We start from the raw sequence: 20,179 nt of genomic DNA, 5'->3' as shown, positions 1-20,179 counted from the left end.
CTTCCTTCCTTCTTCCGAACTTTGTTACAATTACAATTATAGCAAATGAATAAATCATATAAATGAAAAGCTTCAAATAATGATTAAAACACAAATATAACAAATACATTAAATTATAAATTAAAATGCCCCATTGGGACAAGACCACGGAATCAGATAAGCCGTTTGCACAATCTGACATGGCTGGGGTTGGAATTGAATTTCGTTTGGCCAGAGGAGAAATGGCCCCCCAACTGAGCCTGTTTTCTCCCGAGGTTTTTTTCTCCATTCTGTCACAGAGGGAGTTTTGGTTCCTTGCAGCTGTCGCCTCTGGCTTGCTCAGTTGGGGACACTTAATTTCTAGCAATTATCGTCAATTTGATTTCACATATACTATTTAAACTAAACTGAGCTAAACAATGACATCTCTGAATTCAATAATGGAATGCCATTAACTGAAAATTGAGTGTTTAATCTTATAATTATACATTACTGACACTCTATCCTCCAATTTGATACTGTTAAGTGCTTTGACACAATCAGTGTTGTTAAAAGCGCTATATAAATAAAGGTGACTTGACTTGACTTGATATTGCATATAGTGCTATTTAAATAAAGGTGACTTGACTTGACTTGATATTGCATATAGTGCTATTTAAATAGAGGTGACTTGACTTGAAAATTTAATTATCTGTTTATTTAATTTCATTTCCACAAAACAGGTCTCTATGGTCCGTTTCACATATGTGATTCATACATTAAAATATCATGTAGCTGAATGTAGCAACAAACAGTTGACGGTAGCCATTGCCTTCCATAGTATTTTTTTTTTCATTCTTGGCTACCATCAACTGTTTGGTTACCCACATTCTTCAAACTATACTCATTAGTGTTCAGCAAAGAAAGAAATTCATACAGGGTTGGAACAATATGAGGCTGACTAAATAATGGCAGAATTTTCATTTTTGTTCCAAACGTGTATGAGTTTCTTACTTCTGTGAACACAAAATAAGACACTCCCTTTAATGCAATGAGAGTTTAGTTATGTTGCACTGGATCAGATTTTTTACTTCCTGCATAATTTTAGATAATCAAAATCATCTTTCCACTAGCTCCAGGGCTGTTGATGATGTCTTCATGAGCCTGGGATGCTTTATCAAGTGTATATTCAGGACCAATGACAGGTTTCAACCAGCCTGTCTCCATTCCTGCAAAAAGAGCTGCAGCACACTCAGATGTTTCCTTCTGTGAAAGACACAGATAAAGAAAACCTGTCTGTAACCTGTCTCTTACCATGAATCCTTTGCAAAATTGACCTTTTTCACATTTCCGGGTTTCTCAGCAGCGGAAGTCGTCATAGTTGGGTTAACTTGAAGAGCGGTGAATGGGAGGGTACCACAAATATATTTTTTGCACTCCCATTTGCTCAAATATCAATAGAAAAACTCCACGATAGTGTTTTCATGACTTTCAATAAAAGGGAAAAAACTGAGAGAGACTGATAACGGCAGTCAGACGAGAGAACGATGTCAAATTTACCATCCCTCCCATAGACGCTGCATTAGAAACACTCTCGCATTAGCGTAAACAATTTTTTTTGTAATTTGATGCAAGGTAATACAATACAAAGAATAGTGTTATAAATGTACATACATTTAAAAAAAAAATACAAATATGAAAAACTTTCGAGGATTTATGATGCTGATGACCGTTAAACACGTCATCACAGTCTTGTGAAAAGGGTCCATAAGATTTGTCATAGGAGATGATGAATAAATGCATTATATTCCAAGCATAAATTCTAGAAAGCAAGAAAATGTTAAATATATAATGTCAGGAAGCCCACCGTACATTAGTTGCATTGTATAAAGCCACACCAATGATGCTGGTCTCTTTCATCATGGTGTCTCTGGGGTTGATTTCAATAGGGCCTCTAGAGCCAACAATCTGAAAGGAAGAACAATATGATGAAACAAAAACAAAAATGTTCAAAACATTTGCTAAACAAACACAGGGTACTTACAATAACTCTGCCACCAAAGTCAAGCAAGTGAAGATCATTACTGAGGTTGACGTTGGACAACATCTCAATGATCACATTCACACCTTTTCCACTGGTAGCATTCTAAACACAGGAGACCAGCTGAAAAAATGGCACCTTTATTTTTTGTAATCACAAACTATTGATATATAAAGTATATCCATGATAAAGTCAGATTAGACTGTGCAATGTGTGACTTACACTACCATTCAAAAGTTCAGAAAGTTTTATAGAAAAGAGGTCAGAAAGTTTTTATTTTTATTTTTTAAATATACTCAGCAAGGATGCATTACAATCTAATGCATCCTTGCTGAGTATATTTAAAAAAAAAAAAAAAAAAAAAACTTTCTGACCTCTTTTCTGAAAAACTTGATTGATGATTAGATCAAAACTGACAGTATAGACATTTATAGACGGTTTCAACTGCAACAACATAAACAAATGTTACTGCGCACAGTGGCGGTTCTACATTGAATTACTCTCTGGGCGAGACCCCCTCTGAGCGCCCCCCCCCCATTCGAGAACATTTTTTTTTTAGGTTTTTTGGCTAAAAAATTTTGCACAAACAGTTTTACTATAACAATATAAGTGTAAGACAAGCTTATATTTCTCAATTGCACAAATCCTTCAACATGAAAAACACAATTCTGCACAAAACAGTGTAAGTTATCAGAACTTAAATAAATATACTCTATATACATAATAAACACTCTGTGTTTATTTGGCACTCGACAATCAACAGATTTCCCATCCCCCAACAGTGTCACTCACGACCAGAAGTCAAGACTAAACCACAAAGTGAAAATAGCAGTATTCTTTAGTGATATGTTATTTACACAGTGCAAATAGCTTTAGATTCTATTTATTCTATGTTAAAATAAAATAAAAACATGGCGAAAAACATTACTTATTGCAAAAATAGTGGTAATTATCTGCACTTCTGCATTGTAATACATTATAAAATAGTATGCAATAACTTATTGAGTGTAATTTTTAAATTTTATTTCTAATTATTAAATGGATGCCACCTTATTGGGACAAAAGCCCTCTCTACACCTACCCTAACCCTACCCGATACTTTATGTTCAACTCTTTGATTATTTCCTTCATTTTTATTAAAAAATAAATGCTTTTCTGATGTGATGTGATTTGAAATTTAAAAAGGGAGAAAAAAAGTTCGCCAAAAGGCAGATTCGAACCATAGTCGATCGTGTCGAAAGAAGTGTAACGCAAATTTTACCATCTGCACCACTGAATTTGAGAGCTAGTAACCGTCTTTTGCATATTTGACTATCCCAATCATACATTTGTGGGTGGAGTTAATCTAAATAGCCTCTGCCAGCAACATAGCTATTTGCACTTAAATAGACACTCCGATTTTTTTTTTTTTATATTCCCAACAATTAAACAGTTGCCCACATGAAAAACACTTCCGCGCCCTGGGTGTGACTGACTTTAGCCCACTTGTCCCACTAATTTGGGAGAGGTGAACTGTCCCCGCAGCCGCACCCCTCCCTTTCCACTTCTCACACAGCTTCTGTGCTCGGTACCTTCTCAACAAGCAGGGGCGCCAATTTGCCAATTCCCCGCACAGTTATATGATAGATAATATGATAGATAATAGAAAACCGCTTAGCGTCGCAGATGATTTTTTTTTTTTTCCAAGTGCTTGTGCCGCCCCCCACGTGTCATGAAAAAATGCCGCCCCGGGCGGCTGCCCCGTTCGCCCATGCCTAAAACCATAGACATAATATACGTAGACGCCTCATGACATGCTGGAACGTATTCCAGCGTCGCCGCCATATTGCTTGGGTCTCCTCGCTCTACGATAGCAGCGGAGTCAACGGAGAGCGAGCAATTTATGCCCGTATTTTGTGCAGTTTACTGTTGCAATAACCCGCGCAGATACCAGATCGCGTGGGATTACCTTTCACAAGTAAGATTGAACAATAATTTTGGTTATTTTACCATTTATAATATTATGTCATCGTAACTAACGTTACTTACGTGTAACATTATTACAGCAGGAACTGGTACTCTCTCTCATTATCTCTTGCTGTTTTTTTTTTTCTTCTGTTCTTCAACGTTCAGAGGATGTGTTCTTACTCGGGGACATCATTTCATGCTTGTGTCATTTGTGGTCAGTGGCGCCTGCAGGTGTTCGGCTGTACGCACTGTGCGTGCCATGAGCGCTCAGACTGACCTGAGATTTGCCCCGCAAACATTTCAGCAGTAGATTATAGCCGTATTTCTATCGACTATCTACCCGTAAAATTTATAGTGAAAAGTTCTTTAAAATCATCTGGATTAAAGTAATTTTTACAGCTGTTTTTAAAGCATTTTGCTGCATGGATAAAAAAAATAGGCTAATAAATAATTCACATATCATGCAGACAAAATTTCGTTGCAGAAAACCCTTTAAATGTTAAGGAATTAAGAGCAGAGCAACGTAAAAATTAGAAAAAATATAATCGGGCCTGTTTTAGGCTTTTCCTTATTTTTATATTTTAGACGGTGATGAAAAATGACTTGCCATCTCCTCATTGGACGAGCCTTTAGAGAGAAATGCATCTTTACGGATTACATAATGAAAGAGTTTTTGTTTTCGATTTGAATTATTTCGTTTTAAAGTAGTAATTTAAAGCTTTCTATAGATATATTTATCATATTTGTGACTCAATTCGTTTCAGTTCATCATTGTGAAGCGCTCCTGTTCGAGACGAGACGGCAAGCGCATCTGTTTTCCTATTTATTTTAATAAAAGCACAATGTTTTTTTATATTGTGAATGCACACAAATAAAAGTAGACCCTTTACAGTTCCAAATGATGTATTACTCTTACCTTTATGAGCAAACATTATGGCGTATTTTAAGTTGTTTCCACTATTATTTTAAGTTCTTTTCACACGTGTGTGTGTGTTTGAGTGTGTGTGTGTGAGAGACAGAGAGAGAGAAATAAATTCAAATGAACAATCAAACTTGTTTCTTTATTAAAATATAAAATTCATTCATTTATCAATATGCCATAGCCTACCATATGTCTTTGTTAAAGAGCATAATACAAAGTCTTTTAGCATGAAAGCACGTATTTTTTAATGTGTGACAGCGTCTAAATCTAAAAAACTAAATCTCTGCAGTTTGTAACAAACCAAACCGTGTGAAAATCCGGTAAAAATTCGGGGAGTTATGATTATTGTAGTTGGGGATACACATTCCTCAGTAGAAATTAATGCAGGGGGGGCGCATTGGAGACCCATCCAAGATGGCGGCCGCGCTGTACGTCAGCTCCAATAGGCAGCGTCAGTCTATGAGGCGTCTACGTATATTATATCTATGCCTAAAACCGCCACTGACTGCGCATGCGCGCTTTTGTGGCCCTAACTTAACTTCCGGTAGACATCCAAATACAATCAGTAACAACAGCTAAGTCCCTCTAGAGTAGATTATGTTTTGATAACAAGCAAAATATGTTTGCTGCGTAAATCAGACGGACTGAGATGCAGCGATAACTACTTGGACGGACTTTTTAAAAATGCAAATTTATTCTCTGCCAGCAGGAGGCGCTTTAAAGCGGGAGAACTAGAGGTTTTCCCGGAAATGGCTGTTGGGCTTTACCTTACACAAAGCAGCTCTGAGCTTACAAACGCTGCTTTATCAGGCATATAACTTGCTAGATTAAATGAAAATGACATCGAACATTTTCTAAAGACAGTTGTCCTTCAGAAATACAGTGATATCCACCTTTTTCTTGATGTAAAAATGGGCGCGGCCATTTGTAAATTATATGGGTCTAGCTTCCGGTCTCATCTGTGTCCAGATATTTTTAGCTGTACAAAACAGTTCGTTTTGCTGCTTGATATCGAAAATTAGTGTGTCTTATCATATTATTTTAATGTATTATCTTAATCATGAACACACTGGTTTGTAGTGCAAAACATTTTACCGTTTACTGCACGTTGTTATTCTCCTCATTATTTACCTATGGCGGCTAATGAACCGGAAGTCTCACCCATAGGCTTACTTCCGCGTTGAAGAAAAAGGTGGATAAAAACACCTGCATCTCATTTTGATTTTAAACGTGCATTACGTGCTCACGTTTATTCAACGAAGCAAGAAAATTGGTCAGTTTTGATATTGTAGCAAGTTGCCACAAATAAATAAATGTATGTGAAACACATCCCACAGCACAACAACCTGAGCCCAACTTCATTACTCATCACCTTAACTTTAACTGTGTTTGTAGCCGTCGCCACTAACAAGACCGATAAACAAACACAGGCCGGAAGTTAACTTCGGCCCAGGCGTGTGCGCCCGATGAAACCGTCTATAATGTTTAACAGATTTCTATTTTAAATAAATGTTCTTTTAAACGTCCTATTCATCAAAGAATCATGAAAAAAGTATCACAATTTCAACAAAATTAAAGTTTTTTTTTTTCCCCCATCAAATTTCTTAACATGTAATATTAGTTTGGACATAAAAAGATTCAACAACTGAGAAATAAACAACAATTTTCACAGACATTTGTTTAACAGAAATGGAATTATGAGTCCCTGAACAGAGCAGGGGTCAATATCAAAGTATCAGTCAGTATGTACAGTCTGTATGTGGTGTGTCCACCTTTAAGTACGGTAATTGTTTCTCATGGGGACGTAAGTTATTTTCACCATTTATAGGGGGTAATCAGTCATTTTATTGCCATCCGAATTTAGAATGTCAGTGTTTATCTCTCACCACCTGTGTAAATTTATTAATCAAATAATAAATAGGATTATACAGTTAGGTCCACATATATCTGGACACAGGCACATTTTTTGTTATTTTAACTGCTGACCAAAAATATTCAAGTTACAGTTATATAATGAATGTGGCCTTAAAGTGCACACTCTGAGCTTTAATCTCATCAAAATTGGAGGAAAAGTTAAGGAATTACAGCTCTGTACCACACCCCTTTTTCAAGGGACCATAAATAATTAAACAATTGACTCAAAAGCTGTTTCATGGACAGACGTGGGCTATTCTTTAGTTATTTCTACATCAGTTAAGCAGGTAAAAGGTCTGGAGTTGATTCTAAGTGTGCCATTTGCATTTGGAAGATGTTGCTGTGAACCCACATCACACGGTCAAAGGATCTCTACAAGTGAAACAGATAATTGCTAGGCTTCAAAAACAAAACGAATCCATCAGAGAGATAGCAGAAACATTAGGAGTGGCCACATCAACAGATTGGTACATTCTGAGAAAAAACAGAACACACTTATGGCAAGCCGTTTTGACTTTTATTCATTCTCAGGATATGAATTCTTGATATCAACAATTCAGTTTTTACTAGTTAAAAAGTTAATTCTTGATATCAGCAATTAAATTTGTACTAGTAAAAAATATTATTCTTGATATCAAGAATTTATATCATGGGAATGGCAATAGGCAAGCCGTTTTGACTTTTATTCATTCGCAGGATATGAATTCTTCATATCAAGAATTCAATTTTCACTAGTTAAAATGCTAATTCTTGATATCAGGAATTAGATTTCTACTAGTAACAATTGTAATTTTTGATATCAACAATAAAATTTTCACTAGTAAAAATGTTAATTCTTGATATCAACAATTTGATTTTCAGTAGTTAAAATTCTAATTCTTGATATCAATAATTAAATTGGTGATATCAAGAATTAAATTGCTGATATCTGTAATTGTATTTTCACTAGTTAAATGTCACCATAGGCTGCCATTCAAAATCAATTGTTGATATCAAGAATTAATTTCTTACTAGTTGAAATTCCAATTTCACATATCAGAAATACAATTCTTACTAGTAAAAATGTCTATTCTTGATATCAACAATTTAATTCTTGGTATCAACAATTTAATCGTTACTAGTGACAATGTTAATTTCTGATATCAAGAATTAAATTGTTGATATCATAAATTACCCTCCCGATTTTTGATATCAGAAATACATTTTCAGATATCAGAAATGAACATTGTCACTAGTGACAATTAAATTGTTGATATCAAGAATAGACATTTTTACTAGTAACAAAGTAATTATTGATATCAACAAAGGCAGTTGATATCTGAAATTGCCCTTGCAACTAGTGAAAATAGAATTACTGATATCTTAAAATTTTAACTAGTAAAAATACTTTTACATATATCTAGAAATGCCATTTTTACTAGCAAGAATAGCTATGGTAATGAGTTAATGAATATTAATGAGTTCTGGTTTTCCCATAATAATCCTCTTTTTAGCGTCAGCATTGACCAAAGATGGCAGAAGAACGTCCAGCAGAAACGACTCCTTTATTTATTTGTTTTATCAATGAAACATGAAATTATGGCTGGATTTATTTATTTTTTGTTAATTGTTTAAAAAAAAAGGTAATTTTATCCTGTTTCTTTTTATTGGTCACCAAGTCCTTCGGATAATTAAAGGAAAAATGAACAAGGCATTCATTTAACATAAAAAAATAACTTCATGTCGTTTTTTCATGTTTATTTTCGGTTTCATTACACTTTCTTCTAATACATCAAATAAAAAATACAACCAAAATGAAAAATAAAACATAATAATGCGTCATACAAAGTTTGAACGTTTTGCTGGAATTTTTCTTTCTTTTTTTAAATATAGTTGTATTTAGGCTACATGGACGAGTCGTCATATTGCATGCCCAAATTCGTGTCGGCGTTTCTCTTTGTGTAAGGGCGGGTGCAGAATTAATTTTTTTAACTGTACATTTTGATGTATTATAACACCGACACATCTGATTACCCGACATATTTGCACTCTCTGCCCAATTCGGCTCGGATTTTCTTGACCATTGAGACCAAACGTAATACACACTGTAATGTCCTAATACTTGCATTATTTTTATATAACATGTTGCCCAGCTCTTGAAGTATCGATGGACAAGATGAATGATAAATTCTATTGAAACTCTTTCTTATGTCTGTCTCAGCCATTTCAATGTTACGTTAAATATGACACAGCACTGATACACTCTTCTGAAAGTTAAGACATGAACAATTGTAGTGGGTTCGGAGTGGAAATGGACAACGATTTAATAATAATTATGTAATCTTGCCCATCTGGTTCATTGCTTATTATCATCATTATTATTATTGGCTATTTTATATTATTATTATTGCTATTATTATTATGCTATTTTATTATTAGGCTATAGTGTTGTTGTTGTCTTACTTTGTAACTATAAATGTGTTTACTTAAAACCCAACAATTGTATCATAAAATAAATATTAAATAATTTTTCTGTTTTGGAAATGCGTGTGTCTCTACTATCCCTTTCAACATTGAGTGTTGTTTTGGCAAAACATGTATTGCTGATATCAAAAACAGCCATTGTTACCAGTAGAAATCTAATTCCTGATATCAATAAGTAACATTTTAACTAGTAAAAACTGAATTTTTGATATCAAGAATTCATATCCTGAGAATGAATAAAAGTCAAAACGGCTTGCCAAAGAAAATACAATTACAGATTGTAACGAGTGGCGCAGGTGTCGCTCATTATCATTAACTCCACCGGCCTCGCTCCGTTCCCACGGCTCTAGGCCCCGCCCCCACGGCTCTAGGCCCCGCCCCACTCGTTACACAGATATCAACAATTTAATTCTTGATATCAAGAATTAGCATTTTAACTAGAGAAAATTGAATTGTTGATATCAAAAATTAACATTTTTACTAGTGGAACACTGATAAAAATGATTTTGTGCTGAAGTAAATACTACATAAAAACAAATGTAATTTCTACATGAAATTATTCAGTTCAGGCAAGAATTTTAAAAAGAAGTAAAATCTATATTAGTACTCAATTTATGCTTGTAGAAATTTAAATTTGAACTTATAAGTATATTTTACCTGAAATTGTTTGTTATGTTTACAAGGATTCTTTAAGTAAATACCAAAGTTATGATACCGTTTTTCCCATCATGCACTGGGGCATGAATAATTAAAAAGGTTAAACTTTTCACTGTTTTTGAGTTGTATTGACACTGTTTTATGGTAGCTTTTGAGGCTAGGTTTAGTAACTTACTATTTTGTGACATATGGAGTACCCATTCATACTCAAACAATAACCACTGATTGTTACCATCATTGTGTACGGTGTACCAAGTATTGATGTCTCTGAGTTCATTTGAGTAATAATTCTATTGAGTGGACATTTTATCTTAGAAAGGATAACAAGCTGTCTACTTGTTTATTTATATGTGCTTAAATTAACCACATGCTTTAATAGCATGGTTATATTTAGTGCTATGTTGTTTGAGTAAAGTTTATAAACCGTGACTAAGTGAAATGTACTTGAAAATGGCCGATTTAACTTAAAATAATTAAGTAGAAATTACTCATCAAACTCTAACTGGCAATGTTAAATTTATTTATTTTCTTTGGTAATTTTAAATAAGATAACTAGGATTATTGTGTAGTAAAATATATAAACAGTCAATAAAATTTACTGGGAAATTCCAAGTAAACTTTACTTAAGATTTTCTAATTAAAGCTACAGTTCTTTGTGTTTAGTTTTTACTTGGGAATTCTATTGAAATTACTCACATTTTCTAAGTGAAAAAACTTTCCTAACTTTTTTCAAGTAAATCCTACTTTTTTCAGTGAAATGCAATTTCTGATATCAAAAATAGCCATTGTTCCTAGTAGAAATCTAATTCCTGATATCAAGAATTAACATTGTTGATATCAAGAATTCATATCCTTAAAATGAATATAAGTCAAAACAGCTTGCCATAGTAAGACCTTCGTTCATCATGAAGTTCAGTGGATACTCTCCATAATGGCGGAAGACGTTAACTCGGGGTGAAGAATTGTTGAATAAATTATGTTATTATTGTTTTCTTTGCGCACAAAAAGTATTCTCGTAGCTTCGTAAAATTACAGTTGAACCACTGATGTCACATGGACTATTTTATCGATGTCCTTGCTACGTTTCTGGACCTGGGAACATTGCAGTTGCATTGCTGGTCTACGGAGGGTCAAAGAGCTCTCAGATTTTATCAAGATTTATCATATCTTAATTTGTGTTCCGAAGATGAACGAAGGTCTTGCGGGTTTGGAACGACATGAGGGTGACTTTTTTTGTTTTTGTAAAAGTCATGTAAATCCTATAAAAATATAATAAGAAAGAGTCGAACCTTAATTTGATCCAAATAGTCTTTTTCTCTGTGGTTGAATGCAAGATGAGCTCCATTGCTGAGCACCAGCTGCATACCCTCAGATGTCCCTGCTGTACCCAAAACTTTAAGGCCAAATGCTCGTGCAATCTGACACGCTGCAATGCCTACCTACAAACACAAGATTAAAATTCATTTCATCTTCAAGGAAAAATGTCTTGGGTAACACATGTCACCATGGTTCCCTGAGAGGGAACGGGAAGCTGCGTCCTCTAGCAGACACTTTTGGGAATGCTGCCAGCATGAGCGGTGTCTGAAGCATGTGTGAAAAAACCTCCAACCCTATTATTCCATGTAGCCTGTGACATCATGAGCGGCCACCTGGAAGTATAAAAGGGGTAGCTATAGGGATAGCTATGCCATGTGAGCAATAATAGCCTGGATACACAAGACCACTGAAGAGGCTAAACTAGAAAGCCTCTAGGTAGGAGCTCAAGGAGATCGCTACTTAAAGGCCCAAGAAAGGGAAGAGCTGCTGAGCTAGAAAACAGCTATCCTCAGATAGCTATGTTTTAAGGGTCTTATCAAGTCTCATAGACCAACAAAAGAGTAAGATGGCGCCGGAGATGGCAGCCGTGTTGCGAGCTCCGAGAAAACTCTGCAGGTTTTCGTATGTTTTGTTTGTTTTGTTTTGTGGTTTTTACGTGTTAGATGTCGTTAGTAAAACTGTCTACGATAGAGACACGCTTTTAAGCATCGGTTCTTCCGTCGCGCAACGCAAACCGGACTTTGAGTTCCTGAACGCCGGTGGATTGTTCACAGACACCGCATCAGAGCCCTTTGTCTGGAACGCACGACCACGACGAAAGAAACGTAGCCGAAAAAGAGGGAAGAGAGCTGGCGTTCTCGTCAGACTGAGACGCCGTGCCTTTCGACCTCCTCTCCCAACCATTTTGCTGGCTAACGTTCAGTCACTGGATAACAAACTCTGTGAACTGCGTGCACGCATCTCATACCAACGAGAAACAAGGGACTGCTGCGTTATTTGCCTCACAGAAACCTGGATGTCTGCAATGGTTCCAGACTCAGCCATCGAGCTCACAGGCTTCTCCGTGCATCGCTCGGACAGAACGAAAGAGCTCACAGGGAAAAGCAGAGGTGGGGCGTTTGTTTCTATATCAACAACTCGTGGTGTGATGAAAGGAACCTACACTCCATTAAATCCTTCTGCTCCCCTGATCTGGAATTTCATATGCTTCTGTGTCGACCATTCTGGCTGCCGAGGGAATTCACAGCGATCATAATCACGGCTGTCTACATTCCCCCTCAAGCCAACACAGACCAGGCACTCAGGGAACTGTACAGGAACATAAGTGATCAGGAAACCGCACACCCAGATTCAGCGTTTGTTATTACGGGGGACTTTAATAAAGCCAACTTCAGAACAATAGCTCCAAAATACTTTCAACACATCACCATCAACACGCTGGTGATCGTGGTACTCGACCATTGCTACTCCCCTTCCGGACGCTTACAAATCCCTCCCCCGCCCACCTTTCGGCAAATCGGATCACTCCTCCGTTCTGCTTCTACCTGCTTATAGGCAGAAACTGAAACGTGAAGCACCCGCCCTCAGGACAATTCAATGCTGGTCGGACCAATCAGACGCTATACTACAGGACTGTTTTGATCACATGGACTGGGACATGTTCCGAGCAGCGTCTGATGACGACATAGAGGCGTATTCAGATACGGTCACGTGTTTCATCAGGAAGTGTATAGAGGATGTAGTTCCGACCAAAACAGTCCGTATCTACCCCAACCAAAAACCGTGGATTAACAGCGATGTTCGAACAGCCTTGTCAGCGCGGACATCTGCCTTTAAATCCGGAAACACGGACGATCGGAAACAAGCCAGCTACGATCTCAGGAGATCCATCAAAGCAGCCAAACAACAATATAAAAACAAAGTTGAAGAACAGTTCAGCAACAACAACCCAAGAAACATGTGGCAGGGCATCAACAACATCACAGATTTTAAAGGGAATAAACCAGCTACTGCAAACATTCCAGCCTCTCTACCGGACGAGCTGAATACTTTTTATGCTCGTTTCGAGGCTCATAACACTGCCCACACAGAGAGCGCTCCTGCGGCTGCTGCAGAAGAGGTGAGCCCACTCGCCCTTTCTGTCGTGGATGTAACTCGATCCTTCAAACGGGTGAACATCCGCAAAGCTGTGGGCCCAGATGGCATCCCAGGTCGTGTGCTCAAAGCATGCGCTTACCAACTAGCCGGGGTTTTTACAGACATCTTCAAATCTATCCCTCTCTCTGTCTGTGGTTCCCTCATGCTTCAAAAAATCCACCATTGTGCCCATACCTAAGAAAAATAAAATCACATGCTTGAATGACTGGAGGCCCGTTGCTCTGACACCCATCTTCAGCAAGTGTTTTGAGAAGCTCATCAGAGGCCACATCTGTGCTGTGCTGCCTGCCTCACTGGACCCCCTACAATTTGCATACCGCAGAAACTGTTCAACAGATGATGCTATTGCCTTCACCCTGCACACTGCTCTCTCCCACCTGGAAAATAAGAACACCTATGTGAGGATGCTGTTCGTGGATTATAGTTCAGCATTTAACACCATAGTGCCTGCCACACTGGTTGAGAAGCTCCAGACTCTGGGTCTGAACAGATCTCTGTGCAGCTGGATCCTGGACTTCCTGACAGGCAGAAGTCAGGTGGTCAGAATGGCCAACAACACCTCATCTCCCCTGACCCTCAACACTGGTGCCCCGCAGGGCTGCGTTCTCAGCCCACTCCTGTACTCCCTGTACACACACGACTGTACAGCTACACACAGCTCCAACGTCATCGTCAAATTTGCCGATGACACAACGGTGATAGGCCTGATCACCGACAATGATGAGACGGCCTACAGAGAGGAGGTGAGTACCCTGACTAAATGGTGCCAGGAGAACCACCTCTCACTCAACATCGACAAGTGTTGATTCAGCTGGTGGTGGATTTCAGGAGACAGAGCAGAGAACACACACCCATCTCCATCGACAAGACACCTGTGGAGCGGGTAGACAGCTTTAAGTTCCTCGGCGTTCACATCACTGAGGATCTCACATGGTCCACACACACAGACGCAGTGCTGAAGAAGGCACATCAGCGCCTCTTCTTCCTGAGACGGCTGAGGAAGTTTGGAATGAGCCCCAGCATCCTCAGATCCTTCTACACCTGCACTGTGGAGAGCATCCTGACCGGCTGCATCACTGTCTGGTTTGGAAACAACACTGCTGGCAACCGCAAAGCTCTGCAAAGGGTCGTGCGAACTGCCAGCCACATTGTTGGAGATGAGCTTCCCTCCCTCCAGGACATCTACACCAGGCGGTGCATAAGAAAAAGCAGGAGGATCATCAAGGACTCCAGCCATCCATCCCACAGACTGCTCTCTCTGCTGCCCTCAGGGAGACGTCTCCGCAGCATCCGATCCCGCACTAGCCGACTGAGGGACAGCTTCTTCCCTCATGCTATCAGGTTAATGAACAATCAGAACTAATACACCCTACAGCACACTCCCACTCACACAACATGCCACGCACTGCACTTTAACACTGTTCTACCGGACTACACACACACACTGCAATAATACAACCTATCTACTATCGCTGGATACCATACAATGCACATCCATGACATTACATATGTAAATCTGTTGCACCTTTGCACAACTATCTATTGCACTACTAATCTGATGTAAATGCACAATCTCTGGCACTTTCACATATTACTATGTATAGATGTGTACATAATGTAGAATGTGCACTAGTAACTATGTCTTTATAGTACACTGTGTATTGAGTATATGTATGTGCATTTTGCACATTGTCTTCTGTACAGTCTGTAAATATGTACTGTCAATATGTAAATTGTTCTTGTTTGTTTTGTTTTTCTCTTTCACTGTCTGGAGCACGCTCTTAAGAATTTCACTCACCAAGGCACTTGTGCTGTGGTGATGTGACAATAAAGTGATTTTGATTTGATTTGAAAAATGGATCGATACCTAGCTAGCCTAGGATAGCCATCCAGTAAAAATTTCCCACAAAACTGCCCGGACCACAGAGTGTGGGCTATCTGCTTTACAACCCTAGCAGGGGAGATAGCACTATCCTCTTTAACCTGGCTTACACATAACACACTAACACATTTCTAATATTCAAATCCGTTAAAGGATTGTTAGGCTGCATTAATTCAACCGGAACCGGGAACACTTCCCATAACACCTGATGCACAGTACTTGTTACATCGTAAGAAGAATGGCATCTACGCTAATATTAGTCTTTCTTATTCTGAGGACAACATAGCCACCAGATCCAGTCTGTATCCAGATCAGATGGTCACTGCAGTCACCCAGATCCAGTCCGTATCCAGCCCAGATGGTGAATCAGGACCTAGAGATGACCTCTATAGCCCTGAATCTCAGTGGAGATCAGGACAACTAGATGAGCCCCAGAGACAGATCCCCAGTGAAGACCTTGTCACCTAGACGGCCATCGGGACAATGACAACCAGATGAGTCCTCTGGACGATCTGACTTTGCTGCAGCATGAAACAATCTGCTGGTTCATCTGGCCAGAGGAAAACTGGCCCCCCAACTGAGCCTGGTTTCTCCCAAGGTTTTTTTCTCGATTTCTGTCAATGATGGAGTTTTTGTTCCTTGCCGCTGTCACCTCTGGCTTGCTTAGTTGGGGACACTTAATTTCCAGCGATATCATCGACTTGATTGCAGAGATACTATTTGAATTGAACTGAGCTGGATGATGACATCACTGAGTTCAATGATGAACTGTGTTTACTATTGTCCCATTGCACTTGTCCTTATTGACACACTATTTTTCTATTAATACTGTAAAGCTGCTTTGACGATCTGGATTGTTAAAAGTGCTATATAAATAAAGGTGACTTGACTATCCTGACAAGGCTCAAGGAGACTGCTACTTTGAAACCCTAGGTAGGGGAGCAATCACCAAGCTAGCACATAGCTATCCTCAGATAAGTATGTTTCTAAGAAGGGACTCACTGAACTAAAACACAGCCAACTCCAGATAGCTGTATTATAAGTAAGCTGTCCTGCCATAATCATGGCTGTAATATTAATTATTATTAATTACTAAGCAGTAGTCTTGTCAAAAATACCGACCGTGATACCAGTCGGTTCTGAAATTCTAAAAATGCTCACACAGAAGCACATGAGAGCGACAAAATGTCTTATAGGACGTTAAAATCAGTCATTGCCAAAAAAATCAAGAACGCAAAGAAACAATATTACCAGCATGAGGTGGAGGAACTACGATGCTCCAAGCCAAAACAATGGTTTAAGTCAGTTAAGAATTTAATGGGGATGGAAGAAGATAAGAGTGACATGGTGTCTCAGGATCAAAACATCATGCAACGTGAGTGTGACACTCTGGCTAGGCACTTTGCTTCTGCGTGAAATTATGCAAGCCACATTTCTCTGTCTGAGGAAGAAGTTACCTGCAAGTTGTCAAATTGTAGTGTACCTCCTCTGAGTATTAGACAAGTTAAGACTAGACTCCGTAAAGTGAATGCAGCCAAGGCTGCTGGTCCCGACTGCGTTCCTCCTTGGGTGCTAAAGACTTTTCATGAAGAGTTGGCACCGGTGTTATGTGACATCTTTAATACGTGCATCCAGCATAACATTTTTCCAAAACAATGGAAGGAGGCTATAGTCAAAACTGTTCCTAAAAAAGCAAAGCCTAGTTTTCCAGCAGATTATCGCCAGATCTCACTACTCAGCTGTGTTGGAAAAGTGTTTGAAGGAATCCTCAGAGATGCCATTCTGGAGGATACAGTTACTAAGATCAAACCATCACAACATGGCTTTATGAGGAACAGATCAACTGACACTGCATTGATTCAAATTCTGCAACACTGGCATGAAGCACTTAACGGCTCCCCCAAAATGGATATACATGGCGTTTTTGTTGACTTTACTCGAGCTTTTGACTTAGCTGACTTGCATGTCAGACGACCCCTTTGGCTTATTGTAAGGAGCTATCTGAGTAGGGGGACTTCTATCCCCTCTACTTTTTGTCATATGCATAAATAGCCTGTATTCATATTTGCCTCCTTCAGTAATACCTGTGAAATATGCTGATGATCTAACAATTACAGAGTTTCTAATGGGATCTTTACCTGGACTCACTCAGCAGGCCTTGGATTCTGTAGTGGAATGGGAACAGGAATTTACATTGGCAATGAATGGAGCTAAGACTGTGGACATGGTAATTAGTGCCAGGAGAGAGGACAACATTCCCTCCCCTCCCTCTCCTGTTATCTCAGGACATGCAATTAGAAGAGTTTCCACCTTTAAATTGCTTGGAATTCAAATATCCTCTGACTTGTCATGGGATGCCCACATTAAGTACATGATTTTGAAGGTGCGCCCCAGAATATACTATCTTTGCGCAGCAAAAAAATGCGGGTCTTCCTTGTGATGTTTTAGTGCAAGTATACTTTACTTTTATACGGCCAGTTCTCAAGTATGCTAGTCCAGTATGGGGTGGTCTACCTAAAGGTCTCTCTGAGGAGTTAGAGAGGATCCAAAAGCGATGCTGTCGGATAACAGGCATTCCGACTTCAACTCTCCCAACATTGATTGAGAGGCGTGAGGAAGCCACCATACGTACTCTTACTAAAATACTCAAGGACAGTCCATCACCACTGCATTGCTTCCTGCCTATGGCTCCAACACCTACTTATTCTCTTCGGAGGTACAAGACATTTACTGTACCCAGGAGTAAAACTAAACGTCATGAACTCTCCTTTATCCCCCGTGCTCTAAAATTGTTGTGTAGATAACTCACAGGTCCTTGATTAGGATGCCTTTTCTGTGAATCTATGTTATTCATATATGTGTATGTGTGTATATACAGTATCTCACAGAAGTGAGTATACCCCTCACATTTTTGTAAATATTTTATTATATCTTTTCATGTGACAACACTGAAGAAATTACACTTTGCTACAATGTAAAATAGTGAGTGTACAGCTTGTATAACAGTGTAAATTTGCTGTCCCCTCAAAATAACTCAACACACAGCCATTAATGTCTAAACCGCTGGCCACAAAAGTGAGTACACCCCTAAGTGAAAATGTCCAAATTGGGCCCAATTAGCCATTTTCTCTCCCTGGTGTCATGTGACTCGTTAGTGTTACATGAGTGTTAGATGAGATTCATAGCAGACTGTTGTCACTCAATGGCTGGATATTTAAGTGGTGCCCGCAGAATAACATAGGTTTTATAGACAATTAGACGAGTTTTTGGGGCAGACCTGACCTGTTTAAAAGAGATGGTGTTCATCCCTCCTGGGGTGGTGCCACTCTTCTCTCTAGAAATATGGCACATAGTCTTAGAGTTCATCCTGGACTAACTGGGGCCCAGGTCAGGAAGCAGACAGACTGGCTAAACCGACCGTCTGCTAGCCGCCTCACGTCACAGAAGTCAGTTAATTCTCAGCACATAGAGACTTTTTCACCTAGATATCACACTATAGAGACTGTGTCTGTTCCCCGAACTAGAGAATACAAAAAACATCCAAACCAATTTAAGAGTAACAATTTGTTTGACGTTCAACAAATAAAAAATGTATATAATACAGAGAAACAAATGATAAAGCTTGGCTTACTGAATATCAGGTCCCTTTCTACGAAAGTACTTTTTGTCAAGTCAAGTCACCTTTATTTATGTAGCGCTTTTACAATACATTTTGTAAATGATATGATCACTGTTCATAACCTAGATGTGCTCGGTTTGACAGAAACCCAACATGATCTCACAGAATTCCGTGTAATGACCACGGACTTAATTAACCCCCGAATCTGTGGTGGCATCACGGAATCGCCGAAAATTCCGTGATGGGCTCACAGAAGGCATCAGCCGTGGTCCATGCACGGATTCACTGGTTCAACACCAGCGCTGCATCGGACCACGTAAAAAGAGTGACTCCGATGCAGTTATATTTTGTATATAAATTTATACTTTCACTGGAGTAGCTACCTGACCCCACCCCTACCCTAAACCTACCCAGTTCTGAACAATAATGATGACGATAAATTTCCCAGTATCGCGTCGGCATATTGATGCTAAGGGTTTCCTATTTAAAGTGTTGAACCAGTGGATCAATGCGTGGAGCACGGCTGATGCCTGTCACTGACTTACATTGGTATCACTTCTGTGAGCCCATCACGGAATTTTCGGCGATTCCGTGATGCCACCACAGATTCGGGGTTAATTAAATCCGTGGTCATTACACGGAATTCTGTGAGATCAGGTTAAAACCAGATGAATACATTATTTTAAACGAGTCTACCCCCCAAGATTACTGTTATAAAAAATGAACCGCGTCCAAAAGGCAAAGGGGGAGGTGTTGCTACAATTTATAGCAATATTCTCAGTATTTCTCAGAGGGCAGGCTTTAAGTATAATTCCTTTGAAGTAATAGTGCTTCATATAACATTATCTAGAGAAACAAGTGTTAATGATAAATCCCCTGTGATGTTTGTACTGGCTACTGTATACAGGCCACCAGGGCACCATACAGACTTTATTAAAGAATTTGCTGATTTTCTATCAGAGTTAGTGCTGGCTGCAGACAAAGTCTTAATCATTGGTGATTTTAATATCCACGTTGATAATGAAAAAGATGCATTAGGATCAGCATTCATAGACATTCTGAACTATATTGGGGTTAGACAACACGTGTCAGGACCTACTCATTGTCGAAATCATACTCTAGATTTAATATTGTCACATGGAACTGATGTTAATGATATTGAAATTCTGCAGCAAAGTGATGATAACTCAGATCATTATCTAGTCTTGTGTAAACTCCATATAGCTAAAACTGTAAATTCTACTCCTTGCTACAAGTATGGTAGAACCATCACTTCTACCACAAAAGACTGCTTTGTAAATA

At 38.8% G+C, this 20,179-nt stretch overlaps 1 protein-coding gene across 10 annotated transcripts in view; it reads right to left on the bottom strand.

Moving 5' to 3' along the window:
* Positions 1-284: 284 nt before the first annotated feature.
* Positions 285-20,179, bottom strand: part of cryz (crystallin, zeta (quinone reductase)) — a 33,490-nt gene continuing 13,595 nt past the window's right edge. For 6 of the 10 annotated variants that reach the window (XM_058798023.1, XM_058798032.1, XM_058798061.1 and 3 more), the window contains exons 6-9: positions 11,192-11,341; positions 2,003-2,104; positions 1,831-1,926; positions 289-1,224 (exon numbers count right to left, since the gene is read on the bottom strand). In XM_058798023.1, the coding sequence (XP_058654006.1) occupies positions 1,063-1,224; positions 1,831-1,926; positions 2,003-2,104; positions 11,192-11,341 (510 nt within the window). In that variant the 3' untranslated portion in view covers positions 289-1,062. Of the gene's footprint in view, positions 1,225-1,830; positions 1,927-2,002; positions 2,105-11,191; positions 11,342-20,179 lie in introns of all 10 variants that reach the window. The other 4 variants (XM_058798047.1, XM_058798098.1, XM_058798091.1 and 1 more) reach the window with 2 other exon arrangements.

The sequence above is a fragment of the Onychostoma macrolepis genome, chromosome 02 (genome assembly GCF_012432095.1).
Source record: "Onychostoma macrolepis isolate SWU-2019 chromosome 02, ASM1243209v1, whole genome shotgun sequence".
Taxonomy (NCBI): Eukaryota; Metazoa; Chordata; class Actinopteri; order Cypriniformes; family Cyprinidae; genus Onychostoma; species Onychostoma macrolepis.
Note: the sequence above shows the minus strand (reverse complement) of the source record. Positions and strands in the feature narration are given on the sequence as shown.